General features: G+C 51.7%; 1 protein-coding gene across 1 annotated transcript; it reads right to left on the bottom strand.

The window, feature by feature from the left end:
• Positions 1–576: 576 nt before the first annotated feature.
• LOC121448134 (alpha-enolase-like) lies at positions 577–12,665 on the bottom strand. The gene is made up of 12 exons (XM_041651887.1): positions 12,243–12,665; positions 9,558–9,651; positions 7,783–7,878; positions 6,647–6,705; positions 4,756–4,825; positions 4,529–4,662; positions 3,476–3,698; positions 2,532–2,729; positions 1,900–2,101; positions 1,504–1,612; positions 1,323–1,381; positions 577–950 (listed from the first exon to the last, which is right to left on the bottom strand). The coding sequence occupies exons 1-12, from the start codon at positions 12,648–12,650 to the stop codon at positions 881–883; spliced, it is 1,722 nt and encodes a 573-aa protein (XP_041507821.1). The 5' UTR covers positions 12,651–12,665; the 3' UTR covers positions 577–880.
• Positions 12,666–13,852: the final 1,187 nt, after the last annotated feature.

A 13,852-nucleotide genomic window follows, 5' to 3' on the forward strand; every position in this document is an offset into this window, starting at 1 on the left:
CCCTTCTCACAGCAGACAGGACGTTACCATGCAGCACAGCACTGGCTGGCTTTAAACACACACCAACTTTTAATGGGCAGTGCAGGAAAGAGGGTAAGAGCCCTGCTGTTCTATCACAGACAGGTCCAGAGTTCAGTCTTCAGCAACTATCTGGGGGCTCAAACTATGAGATGAGGTACCCTCCTTTCTTTTGGTTCTGCAGGCCAAGCTGGCCTGCTCTTGCTGGGATTAAAGGTATATACCCCACTTGTCCATAATGAAGACTTAAAAAAAGTGATTTTTCCCCCACCATGACATGTGTTTGCCATTCCCATTTCACACATGAAGAACTGTAGTCATGTCTTTCCCAAGGATGGCTGGTCATCTCTTTTGATGGGATCCTAACGTCGGAACATTTTTAGGTCAAGCCTGTATTGGTTCCTTCTGCCTGCCAGCTCAATCCCTCCCTGTTCTAGCTGTCCTTACTTAGGTCCTGAGAGAGGACCCAGAATCCCCAGACTTTCTTATTCCAGAACAGTAATTACACACGGGACTCTTAGGGGACCCTGATTTGCTCCATCCACTCACAGGCAGTGCTTATGGGTCACTGAGGCTTTTATTCTACATGTAGAACCGCTGGGGCAGGGGTCTTTCCTGTGGCCACCCTAGAGATTACACTGGGCTCCAGACACTAGCTTGGAAGTGAGGTGACAATGATTCGGACCAGTCACATGATTACAAAGCTGGGGTTGCCAGCAGGGCTCCAGGTGGTCGGGCGGACTGAAGACATCTAAGGAAGCAGTGGCATGGGAGGGGCAAGCACTGGGCCGGCCTTGAGCCGCCTTGGCGACGTCAGGGATGGGGTGTAAGCAGCTGGTGGCTCCAGGGATCTGCATCCACTTTACTTGGCCAGGGGGTTCCTGAAGCACCTGCCGGCAAACTTGGCCTTGCTGCCCAGCTCTTCCTCGATTCTTGGCAAACAAAGAGGGCGGAAGAGGGGAACAAAAAAACACAAAGTCAGCTCCCGGTGCAGAGGGTGTGTTGGCCCAGTCTGTTAACTCTAACCCATGGAAAGTGGAAGCAGTGGACTGCCATGAGTTTGAGTCTTCCTGCTGTCACAACAGGAATGTAGAGTGAGGTTTGAAAGGAAGGAGCACCAGTGTCTGTCCCAGGCAGTGCTCAGCTTCTAATGTGGATAGACCCTCAAAGGTGAGCTATTCTGTCTTCCACCAGCAGATGGCAGCACCACACAGGCAAACAACTGCTTTGTGATCCACTGTCAACTAGTGTCTGTGCCTTCCAACAGAATACGCCCACCCACTGTCTCCCTGCTGAATCTTTACCTAAGAATCTGGTTGTACTTGGCCAGGCGCTCGGATCGGCAAGGGGCACCAGTCTTGATCTAGAGGGACAAAGGAAAAGCCATCATTATAGAAGCCACGGAGAACATGAACAAAAGTCCAGCCTTCTCTCCCACAGGGGAAGAGCCACCCCTACAACTACACCCAGGCGGGAAGCACTTACCTGCCCAGTGCAGAGCCCCACTACCAGGTCAGCGATGAAAGTATCCTCAGTCTCCCCAGAGCGATGGGACACCATGACGCCCCAACCATTGGACTGGGCCAGCTTACACCTAAGAAAGGACACAAGTCAGACCATGTGATGTACTGAGCTGCAGCCTTGGTACCTGTCCCTCTCCTCCTCTGCAGGCTTACAGCCCAAGGACATCCTCACCCTCATGCTCACACCCTGGCATCAAGCCCCCAAAGAGACAAACATCCTGGTCTCTGTAGGAAGTTAAGCCACAGGGACCAAGGACCAGGCAACAGTGCTCCCCGCTGTGTCCCTCTGGTTACCACCATGTACTCTACAGACACCTGGAATTGACAGTCCCAGAAGCCCTGCCCACCGGCTACTCACGCCTGCAGAGACTCGGTCACGGAGCCAATCTGGTTCACTTTGAGCAGGAGGCAGTTGCAGGACTTCTCACTGACAGCCTTGGCAATCCTCTTTGGGTTGGTCACTGTGAGATCGTCCCCAACCACCTGGATGCCTGAGCTAGCTGTGAACTTCTTCCAGGCTTCCCAGTCATCCTGGTCAAAGGGGTCCTCGATGGACACCACTAGGGAAAGGAGGAGTCATCAGGTGGGCTGTGGTCCCCAGGCACCATTTCCTCTTTCTGTCTTTCTTTAAAGGGGAGCTCAAGCAGGAGGATGACCCAAGCTAAGGTCTGCACAAGCTGGCATTGATCAAAACTGCCTCTACAAAGGGGTATAGGGGTGGAGAGATGGCTCAGCAGTTGAGAGCAGTGCCTGTTCTTCTAGAGGTCCTGGGTTTTATTTTTAGCACCCACACAGTAGCTCACAACTGGAACTCCAGCTCCAGGGGTCCCAACACCCATGGGAAAACATCAATGCACATAAAATAAAGGGAATGAGGAGTATGTTGAGGTCTTGGCTTAAGCGTGACCAGTGTGGACCTATCACTACAGTGGGAGCTAGGATGATGTTCCATGTCCCAGACCCCTGCAGCCGGCATAACAGGGGACTCACCTGGATACTCCCGGATGAAGGACTTGTACAGGTCAGCCAGCTGGTCAGGGGTGATGTACCTGCTGGCGTCATCAGGAGACTTGAAGTCCAGGTCATACTTCCCAGACCTGAAGAACTCAGAAGCGGCCACGTCCATGCCGATGACAACCTGTTCAGTGTAGCCAGCCTTTCCAATTGCGTTCTTCAGCAGCTCCAGAGCTGGAAAGAGACGAGGCAAAGGTGGGTAACAGGTGCCGAATGGGGACTGTCCTGGCTGTGAGTTTCAGGTTGTCAGGCACTCATTCCTGCTTGGGTCAAAAGGTCATTGGTGAGGGACCATGGACCCATAAGTAGCAATCTCTAACACAGCCCTTCTTATGCCATGGCAGTTCTGTTGGCGAAGATGCAGTTGGAGTGACAGTTGCAACTGAGATCAGCTGTCCTGAGGACTGGCTTTAAATAGAACGGAGGCTGGAATCCAAGAGGAAAACCTCAGCAAGGGCCACCTCAAGTCAAAGCTGCCAAGATCTGAGACACAAGGCTCCTGACACCTGCCAATGACCCCGGCAGCTAGAAGGTGAATGCACAATGAAGCTCATTTAAAACGGGCCAAAGAGGCCACAGAGGGCCAGAGATACGGCTGGTAAAGGTGCTTGTCGTCAGACCCAATACCCAAGTTCAGTACCCCAAGCCAAAGTGGAAGAATTGAGTGAACGCATACACACAAAATTAAAATGGGACCAACTGGCTTGCTGGAGATGGCTCAGTGGTTAAGAGCAATGGCTACTCTTCGAGAACCCATGTTCAATCACTGGCACCGCATCGGTAACTCCAGCTCTAAGAGATCTAGGACCATTCTCAAGTCACCCCATGAAACTGGGGGGAAAAGAACTACACTCAAAGCTCTTGCTCCCGTCCCCAAACTGGCAGGTATGAGGGACAGTACTATACAGCTCAGTGCTTACCTTCTTTGTTCTCCAGGATGTTAGGCGCAAACCCGCCCTCGTCACCCACATTGGTGGCATCCTTCCCATATTTCTCCTTGATGACATTCTTCAGGTTGTGATAAACCTCTGCCCCAATGCGCATGGCTTCGCGGAAACTGGATGCCCCCACAGGGAGGATCATGAACTCCTGCATGGCGAGCTTGTTGCCAGCGTGAGACCCGCCGTTGATCACATTGAAAGCCTGGGAGAAGCAGAGGAGAGCTGTGCTGCCGGCCCAGGGAAGCCTACCCAGCTAGCTGCTATCAGGCCCACATGGGCCGGGCCCTGTGCTGTGTCAGGATTCTCTTATCCACTGTGCCGTGAGTCCTAATTATAAAAAGACTTGATGCACAGGGTCTTCGTGGGTCCCCATGATGTGACACTCAAACTTGTAATGGTTAGTATTAACACGATTTAGAACCAATTGGATTGAGTCCTAGATCATCCGGCCTACTGGCATGTCTGTGGCGATTAGAAGCAGAAGCAGACCCCTGTGGATAACACCATTCTGGGTTTGGGTTCTGGATTACATAAGGGTGGAGGGGAGCTAAGTATAAGTAGTTAGTTGGTGTGTCTATACTCAACCCTCCCAACAGGTCTCACTATATAGTCCTGGCTGTCTTCACCTCCAATCTGTAGACCAGGCTGGCCTCAAAGTCACCCACCCATGCATCCGTCTGCCTGAGTACTGGGGTCAAAGGTGTGTGCCAGCAATGCCAGCTTAACTGCCCTTTCCAGTCTGGAATCCCGCAGTGACTCATCCCACAGATTAAGACTGGTGTGCTTATGTTTTTTTAGACGGAACAGTGCTGAGAATAAAGGCCTGCAGCAGCATTACTGCCTGGCTTCATTTCTGCCTCTGCCTGTGAATGTGCTGACACACTTCAGCCGTGACTTCCCTGCTAGGATGGATGTGTTTACAGTCTTGTGGAATACAAGCTTTTCCCTAAACTTGCTTCTCTAAGTATTGTTCTGTAGCAAGCAACAGAACTGGAATGGGACACTTCTAGCAAGTTCTAACAAGTCACTCACTGGGACCGGCAGGATGACTTCAGCGTTGCCAGCCAAGTCAGCAATGTGGCGGTAGAGGGGCACCCCCTTTTCTGCAGCCCCAGCTTTGCAGACAGCCAGGGACACTCCCAGGATGGCATTGGCACCGAATTTGGCTGGAATAAAACAGAAATGGTGAACGGAAGCCGTAAGACCCGCATAAAAACCCGCACTTGTGAACACAGGCTCCCCAGGGCGCGGGCACTCACATTTATTCTCGGTGCCGTCCATCTCGATCATCAGCTTGTCGATCTTCTCCTGCTCCACCACATTCAGTTTCTAGAGGGGAGATGGCGGTGAGGGCCAGGGCAATCACCTGAGCTCTGCTCTCACACCAAGCAGCACTTTGGAAAGGTCTGAACCCCAGGCCGAGGCTGGGCATAGAATATAGCAAGGAGCTTCCTAAGCTTGGAAGACTGGCTCAGTCCTCAGCACCAAAGAGAACAATGGGGTAGAACAAAGCCACATTTGACTTGTCTTAATTAGCAGCTTCAGGCATTTCCCTGGGTCCACAGAGGACAGTCTACCTAGGGAGTCAAGGTCACACATACAAGGCTGCTGTGTATGCCCTGCACTGCATAAACAAGGCTGCTCTTAGAAGCCAAGCAGTAAGGGTTACTGTTTAGTCAAGCAAGCAGGGCCCTGCCGAGGCTCCTTTAAGGCTGCCCCTGCTGATCAATGTCAAACAGACAGATCTCCACTCAATGTCCAGATCATCCATCAAAACATTTGGTTGATAAGGGTTTAGTTTCCAGAATCCATGTGGCCATTCAAAATTGTCTGCAACTCCAGTTTCAGAGGATCTGATGCTATTTTCTGGCTTCCACATGCACCAGGCATGCATGTGGTGCATAAATATACATGCAAGTAAAACCCACACACACATAATCACATCATTCTGTAAAATATTGTTCATATAAGAAGTATGGGAGAAAATCTACAATCCCGTAATGCTGTGTGAGCATTCTGACGTCTCAGTGCTTTGTCAGGCGATGCTAAAGGAGGCAGTTGCTCAAGTAGAGAGCCCACCAAAGGTGTAAGTGTGAGGGGAAAGCCCGGGGACCAAGGGACAGAAAATAAGACATTCAAGGAGCTGCCCAGGAGACTGGAGCAGAGGGCACAGGCAGTTGTAACGAGCAATTGTCTGGAGACCAGACAAGCAGAACCAATTACAGCATTAGGGCGGCTTAGCTAGGGACAAACAACAGGATGGCACATATTGAACGAGAGGAAGGGGGTATGGCCAACTGCTCCCTGAGTCACCTCCAGACCCATTTCACCCACACCAGATTCGCAGTCTGACCTTGGCCAGAAAGACTGGGCTAAACTAAGATGAGAAAAAAAAAATCACGTGTATGTCTGAATGTGTGCTGTGCATGAAGGAGACTGCGCGCGGGGGGGGGGGGGGGGGGGGGGGAGGGTCGGCGCAGGGGGCGGGCTTTGAGTCCCTGGCGTGGAAAACAAGTGGTTGCTGGTCTCCTGAGTTTGGTGTGGGGACCAAACTCAAATCCTCTGGAAGTGTGGCAAATGCTGTTCTGCTGGGCCACCCTCCACCAAATGAGGATTTTTAAAAAAAAAAAAAAAAAAAGCAGGGACAGAGTTGAAATCAGGGCTTTGCATGCAACATGCAAATACCACAGGGGGCGGGGATGGAGTCCTGCCTAACTCCCAAGTACCCAGACTGCAGGCACATGCCACAACTTCGGAATGTAGCCTGGGCTCCTAGCATCTCTATCACCTGAACCCCATCCTATGTTCCAGTCAGTACCTAGGCCAACCCAACAGGGCAATAAATTCCAAAGTCCAGGTATCTAACATGGACAATGTCCCAGAAAGCTGCTACTCAAATCTGGACCATGGCCTCCCAAAGGTCAAGATAGCATAGGGAGCTATCTTCAAAGTATTCCCCACCTCCACTCCACCCCATTCCCAACCACTTTCAGGTGTCATCAGAAGCAGCAGCCACAGGCAGGCAGTCAGGTAGGTTAGACTCATGCATAAAAGGGAATCCTCAACTTTTAAGCTCTCAGAATAAGCTAAGGCCCTGGGATTCGCTCTGGTGGCACCGATCCACAGCGGTTACGGGAAGGTGGGTCCTACCTTGCTAACCAGAGCAGGTGCGATAGTTTTATTGATGTGCTCAACAGCCTTTGAGACACCTAGAAGGAACAATCATGAAATTACTGACAGTATTACAATACGCAGGCGTGAGCAACATTGCTGGAGCACCCGAGCTGTGGGTCCTCCACAGGACACTAACCCCCACCCCACTTCCGCCAGAGGGAGGCTTCCTGGCCCAGTCTGAGCGCTCTTCCTTAGGAACCAGAACCCAGGGGTTAGAGCCACGCAAGAGCAATCAGCCCAGAATGATCCGAGGGACAGTTAGTTCAAGACCATGCACTGGGAAGACGCACTGGGAAGACCAGCTGCACACCTAGGATGCAGGGCGTGTTACCTGAGTGCACAAGGCTGGTGCCAGGAACTCATTAACATACTTAACAGATCTCGAGACGCCTGCCCAGCAGAGGTGAATAGAAGGGAAAAGAGACTCAGAGAACAGGCTTCAGAGGAAAGAAGTGAGGGAAGTGGCCGCAGGAGAGCTTCGGATGTCAGCTTCTCCTACAAGCGGGCTTGTTAGCAGTGACACTGGGCTGTTCTGCTCTAGAGAGGCCTTGGGGGGGGGGCTCTTAAAGTCCAGCAGACACAATCTTCTCTCCCTTGCTGCCTCAACACCACTAACGTTACAAAATTGGTCACATCCTCTGTTCCCCAATTCTTTAGAAAGACCCCCACGCCTTGCAGGGCTAATACTGCCCCAGGGATGAAGGCGGGGCCTAATTCTGGGTGCTCTGCAGGCTCTTGAGCAAGCAGATTCCATTTACAGATGGTGACAGCCACATCAAGGTGACAGGTCAGTGAGCATGCAGCCAGAGAACTGGGGCTGGTCCACACAGGCCTTGCCTGTCTCCAGGCAACAGAAAAGCAGACCACAAAACTGTCTGAGTGCCTCCACTGAAGGCAGACACCTCTCCCCACTGAAGACGGGAGTAGCTTCCAAAGCCCAGACTGACAAGTCTCCTTATGTTCGCATGCCCAGTTTCCAAGCTTGGCAATGTGGGTGTCAGTGAGCTGACACCTTGCTGACTTTCCAATGTGGCAACAGCGCTCACCAATGACAGGAGAGAAACCCAGAGAAAAGCAAGGAGGGCTGGTGGGATATGAGTTCCTAGACTTACCCTTCCCCAAGTAGCGGGTCTTATCATTGTCACGGAGTTCCAGGGCCTCATAGATGCCAGTGGAGGCACCGCTGGGCACGGCAGCCCGGAAGAGACCTGGCATAGAGGTAGGAAAAAATCAACTATGAAATGTCAGCACACGCCTGTAATCCCAGCATACAGGAGGGTGAGGCAGCAGAATTTCCATGTGTTGGGAGTCAATTTAGACTAAAGCAACAAACACTAAAGCAAACACAACTATCAAACAGAAAGACCTACAGCTCAGGTCCAAACCCCTCTCAGTCACAACATCTAGCCTCAGAAGTGCTGTTGCTTCCTCATCAGCTAGACACCCTCCAGACCATTCTTTACTTTGATCCTAATACAGACCCATCAAGTAGGCTCTCAGGAGTCTCCCTGGAGGGACCTGCGAGCTAGCCTGCCTGCAACCTGCCCTGGATTCCTAAACATCCAAAGGGTTCTGACGTAGGCGAAACTAAGGGTCAATTCTGCCTCCAGGGCTGAGGCTAAAAAGACTGGAATAGATTTGACACCATGTTTCTTCCTGGACACAGGATCTCAATGAACCTGGGGCCTCCAGGTGATGCTGGCTGACCAGTGAACTGTAGGGAAGCCTTCCATGTCTATCCCCAGTGCTGTGATTACAGGTGTACCCCACTAGACCCAGTTTCTTATGTGGGTGCTGGGGATTGGCACTCATGTCTCATGCTTGCATGACTGCCACCTTCTAAAGGGACCATCAATGCAGCTGCTCCAAAGATATTAAGCCAACCACTGGACCACACAACCATAATCATAGCACCTAAGAGGACTCAGGGTTTGAGAACCACATGGCCTCCACACACAGGAAATCTTATGGGGAAAAAAATCTAGTTAATTATTGTAAATATTGTTTTTACCTGACAAATGACAACATTAAGATTATACTAATACAAAAAAAGTAGCCAGGATTCAGCTGAGAGCCCTGCAGCACACACGCAAGCTGTTGCTGAGGATCCTTTTCTGGGGGACTGGCAGGAAGGGCTGGGCTCTGGTGCTAGCTAGACTTGTGACTAAGACAATGACTCAGCTCTGAATGGCAGGTCCTGGTGAGCTCTGCAGAACCACACACGCCATTCCTCAGGTCCCTTTCCCACGACATGCATCTCTAAACACAGAACTGCACCAGCACAGGGGTCCTTGAGTAGAGGACACAGGTTATTGCTTTGTAGCCCTGGCTAGTCTCAAAACTGGCAATCCTCCTGCAGCAGGCTCCCAAGTGCTGAGATTAAAGGCATTAGCTGCCACACCCATCCAGTTCCTTATAATAAAAGCTTTTTTTTTGCAATGCTGTGATTTGACCTTAGGACCTCCCACCTGTTATATCCCTCCCGCTTATAGTCCCAGTCCCTTAAGTCATAAGAGCTTCTGGGCTGTCCCAAAGCCCCACTTGCAACCATCCCTGCCCCTCATCTCTATCCTATAGAGAGAAGTGTCCTATTGCCATCTGCTTATTTGATCACAGCCAGCTGAACAACCAAAGGATGGTCCTTTTTTAGGAACAAGGGCTTATTTAAGCCCTGGCTTTACTTATTTCTCTGCCCTGATGATCCACCCGGCCCACATCCTGCCTTAAACACCTTGGAGAATAGCTGGGCGTGGTGGCCCATGCCTGCAGTATCAGCAGAGGGAATGCTGAGAAGGAATGCGTGCACAGGACGCTGCCTTGCCACCCCTGCCCCCATTCATTTCTCAATGGAACGTGGTAGAAGAAACCATGAAAAGTGGGGACATACCTTTTGCGGTGTAGAGATCAACCTCAACAGTGGGATTCCCACGGGAGTCAAAGATCTCTCGGGCGTGGACCTTGAGAATAGACATGGCTTGTTTCTGTAAGAAAAAAAACAATTCATATTTTTCTATAAAGCATAACACAGAACATTAATTCAAGGAATCACTTCCGAGGGATGCTGGACTTCCGTTTAGGAAGGCTGCTTACTAAAGGAGCTGTAGGGAGGGCAGTAGCATGACCTGCTGGAAAGCAGCAAAAAGTAGTCCTTAGAAATCATGCCAGGGGGCTGGAGAGGTGGCTCAGTGGTTAGGAGCAATGGTGCTCACTTAGGACCTCAGTTTAATTCCCAGCAACCACATGGTGGCTCACAAACACTTGTAATGAGACCCGGTGCCCTCTTTGGACATGCTGGTGTACAGGCAGGAGGAACACTGTATATATAATAAACCTTAAAAAAAAAAATCCGGCCAAGGGGCTGGCACTCCAAGTCAGGCCTGATGACCACATGGTAATGACTGAACCACCCCTGCAAACTCTTCTCTGAACCCAAGCACACTGTGGCTCATCTACAAAGAGCAGGCTGGAGGCTAAGGAGGGGCTTAGTGCTCAGAGGCACGCTCACAGCCCCGCCTGCACTACATTCCTCAGAGCTGTGGTGGTGGTAGCAATTCAACAGCAAACGTGTGCTTAGCATGCTCAAAGGCATGTTGTATCCCTCAGGACCAGGGTGTAGAAGGGGAGGAAGAATAAAAAAAGCTAGAGATTGCAAGCACTAGTGCAAATAAAAAAAAGGAAAAAAAAAATCAAACCTTCAGCTGGATGATACAATGTGCTGGCTCACTCACACAAGGCCTGATGAGAAGGAACCAGGATGAAACAGTGATGGGAGGTCACAGAGTAAACCATGTAAAATTAGGGAAAATGCCTAACTCATCGTATTGTAACCATAGTAACAACAGCATATTCAGTTGATGGAGATTTGATAACCAGTAAGAAATTGCACTTGGAAGCCAGCAACACCTAACTCCTCAGTCTGTGAATATCAGCACCGACATTCTCTGGTCTGGTGGCACATGTCTGCTAGCTTGCCTAGCACGTGGGCGGTCCTAGGTTCAATTCCCACCGCCATATTTCCGCTATGGCGATGGTTTCTGATTCTTCTTTCAAAAGGACACTTTTATTAAAAACCGTTTTTAAGAGCACTAACGAGGTTTAATCAGAAAACATCCTGAGAGGAAGGTTACTGGACAACGATCTTGAAAGAATGCCCATTTCCTACTTTTTCTCCAGTAGGCTTTCCAAGAAAGGAATTTACCAAAGAGCCTTTAGAACTAAACTGGAGGAGCCCTGAAGCCAAATTAGCGTTCAGAAGCCACTATCTGGCCGGGTTCCCCACATCTTCCCTGGCAAGGGCTGAGGTGCCAAAAGCATCTTTTTGTTTCAACTTCTGTGGTTTTGTCTTGTGTGAGACAAAGGATCTTTATACACTTAGGAAAAGAAGTATCTACTTTTTACTCTGTTACAAAACATCAACCACTACTCTGTAGGCTTCAAGCACATTTAACCTAGACCAGGCTGGGTTTAAATACCATTCTCTTCTTTGTGGCCTCCCAACCCCAAGTTCTAGGTATGCCAAGTTGATCCGAACTCATAGTGATCCTCCTGCTGCAGACTACCCAGTGTGTATTGCCATGCCTGGCTCAAAGGCACTTTAGTCTTCTTTTACTTGGGGCGGGAGGGAGGGGGGCGCCCACGTGGTATGGCACACTGTGGTAGTCAGACTACTGACTTGCAAGAGTTGGTTCTCTCCTTCCGCTGCACGTATCTGACTCGGATCCTTAAGCTGGGCAGCAACTGTCTCTAGTCAGGATAAAATCTCACCCTCTAGGTCTTTTAGATGGATTGAACGCCGGACCAGGGTCATAAATGTGGACCTAGAGGTCAGAGCTTCAGTCCAGGCCGACTCTGACCGAGCTCGAAAGCCAAAGGACCACGCTGCTTAAGGCCAGAATGAACAGGAAGTTTTCTTAAACACATCTTAAGTCGGTTCATGGCCTGCTAGTGGCCACCCAGGAAGCCAGCACCCCTTCTTGCCTAACCAGGGCGAGGTCTTCTAAGGGCTTCCCATCTATCCAACGGGACTGCTGCAATTTCCTCTAGTCCAGGCACCTAACTAGTGAGAAGTATTCCGAAGCAGAGATGGGCTGGACCACTCCCGCCCAGTGACGCTAGACTGTGGTCCAAGAGACACAGCCCTAGCAGGCTCTGCGGAAGGTCGAGGGGGAGGAGGGGGGCTCTGCCTCGTGGGCATCTTTGTTTCTGGCCCTTCCATTTCAAGAAGGGCTTTCATGAACATCAGGAGGTCAAGTCTTTCCCTCCCTCAAAAGCCTTCCCCACAAAGCTACAGGGAGAAAAGCACTTAACTACCCAGGGCGGCGATCAACCATGTTTTGTATTTGCTGTTGCTTGCTTGGGAACCCAGTTAAATTGCAAGCCTGTAGCTGGGTAATAACAGGTGGGCCTGCACCTCCCCACCCCCCTCCAAGAGCCCGCGACCTTCCACGAGGCTGACCCGAGCGCTCCCCGGATGCCCGGCTCGCACCCAGCGTAAGGGGTGCCCATGCCCACCAGGTTCCCCAGCACAGCTCGTTCGTGAGCGAACGGTCTCCAAGGGGCACCCGAACCCTACCTGGCAGTCGGCGTGCCGTAAAGGAAGAGCGCAGAGGTTCCTGCACACACACTGGAGAGCGTTCAGGAGAGTCGTGCGTGCGACCCGGGAGCTGAGCTGGTCTAAGCGCCTCCCACTCCGGCTTAGAGCGCTGCTCGGGAAGCCCCGCCCACTCTTCTCCTTGCGGGCCCGCCCTGTTTTCTCTCCTCTTGGGCATTGGTCGTCAGTGCTGTCACTCCAGTAGAAGAATGTGACTGAGGTGTCCGCTTGGCCTGCACAGACTGGGGGCGATGGCCCGGGGGCGGGGGTAGACGTGGTTGGCTGGGCCTGTCGCATCGTCTGGTGGCCGGGCGAGCCTCCCGCTGGGACCCGGGGGCCGCGCTGAGGGTCTACGAAAGCTGGGTGAGGGCGGGGCGGCGCGGCCGGCATGCGGGCTCCGGCCCGCGGCACGTACTCCGAGTCCCACACGCACGCACTCGGTGTGGTGGCGCCGAGCACGTCCGGCCCACGACCTTGTTGATGACCTTCGCGGCCCGGCCCTACCGTGGGCCTCGCCCCGCCCCTAGGTGCGGGAGACCCCGGCGGCGTGGAAACGTTAAGCCGCAGCGTGGGTAACCTCACTCGCGTGGAACGGGGTGGGGGGGGGCGGATAGGGCACTACGCCTGCGCGCTGCGTGCGCTCTACGCCACCCCCCCCCACCCCGCCCTGCGAATCCGGGTCCTGGCTGTCAGCCGCCGGCCGCCAAGGTGACCCTGTCCTTTTGTCCTTGCTGTGGAGACGGAGGTAGCCAAAGGGAAGTGAACTTTCCCGTCATATTACCTAATCATTGTATTGTCGTGTGCAGGGTATCGAACGCACGATCCCACTCGTGCTAACTAAAGTCTGTACCATTGTGCTACACCCGCCCAGCTACTCCACCCTGCTCTTTACAACGCTCCTCGTTTCTCCCCCTGCTCCACCTCAGCGTGAATTCATTCTTTTCCCTGTTAAGGGCCTTTCTTGAAGGATTTAATACCTCTTTCCCCAGATGGTGGACTAGATCCAACCTACCTGGATTTTTGAGAACTGTATTTGTGTTTAGAGTTTGGTGTTTTATGTAGGCCAAAGTCTAGACTAGTCCACAGTGTTGTGGCAAATGACCGGAAGGGGTGGGTGGAGTCATTTTACCTCTCCTTTGAGAAAGTAAAACTGGTGTTTAATCACAGCTCCAGGGAGGCAGAGGCAAGCAGATCTCTGAGTTCAAGGCTCCCTTGGTCTACATAATGAGTTCCAAGCCAGAGAATGCAAAATGATGAGACTGTGTCTCAAAGAAAAAATAAAAGAGAAAGAGAGAGAGACTGATAGCCATTACAAACCGGAGCCAGTGAGGTGGCTCTGGATAGCAGCACCTGCCATCATGCCTGGTAACCTAGGACCCAGTGTTGGAAGGGTAGAACTGACTCCTACAAGCTGTCCCCTGACCTCCATTCCCACCCCCAAATGTAATACTGATTAAAAAAAGAAAGAAAAAAACCCAGCTGATTAACAGATTGAGGCAAGCGTGGGCTACAAGGGAGATGATCCTGTCTCAAACCCTACAAAAACCAGCTTGTGACTCCTGCAATGCACGCAGTTCTCCACAGCAGGGCTG

Source organism: Microtus oregoni, unplaced genomic scaffold (genome assembly GCF_018167655.1).
Source record: "Microtus oregoni isolate MIOR12 unplaced genomic scaffold, Mior012 000005F_ref0000423, whole genome shotgun sequence".
NCBI classification, from domain to species: domain Eukaryota; kingdom Metazoa; phylum Chordata; class Mammalia; order Rodentia; family Cricetidae; genus Microtus; species Microtus oregoni.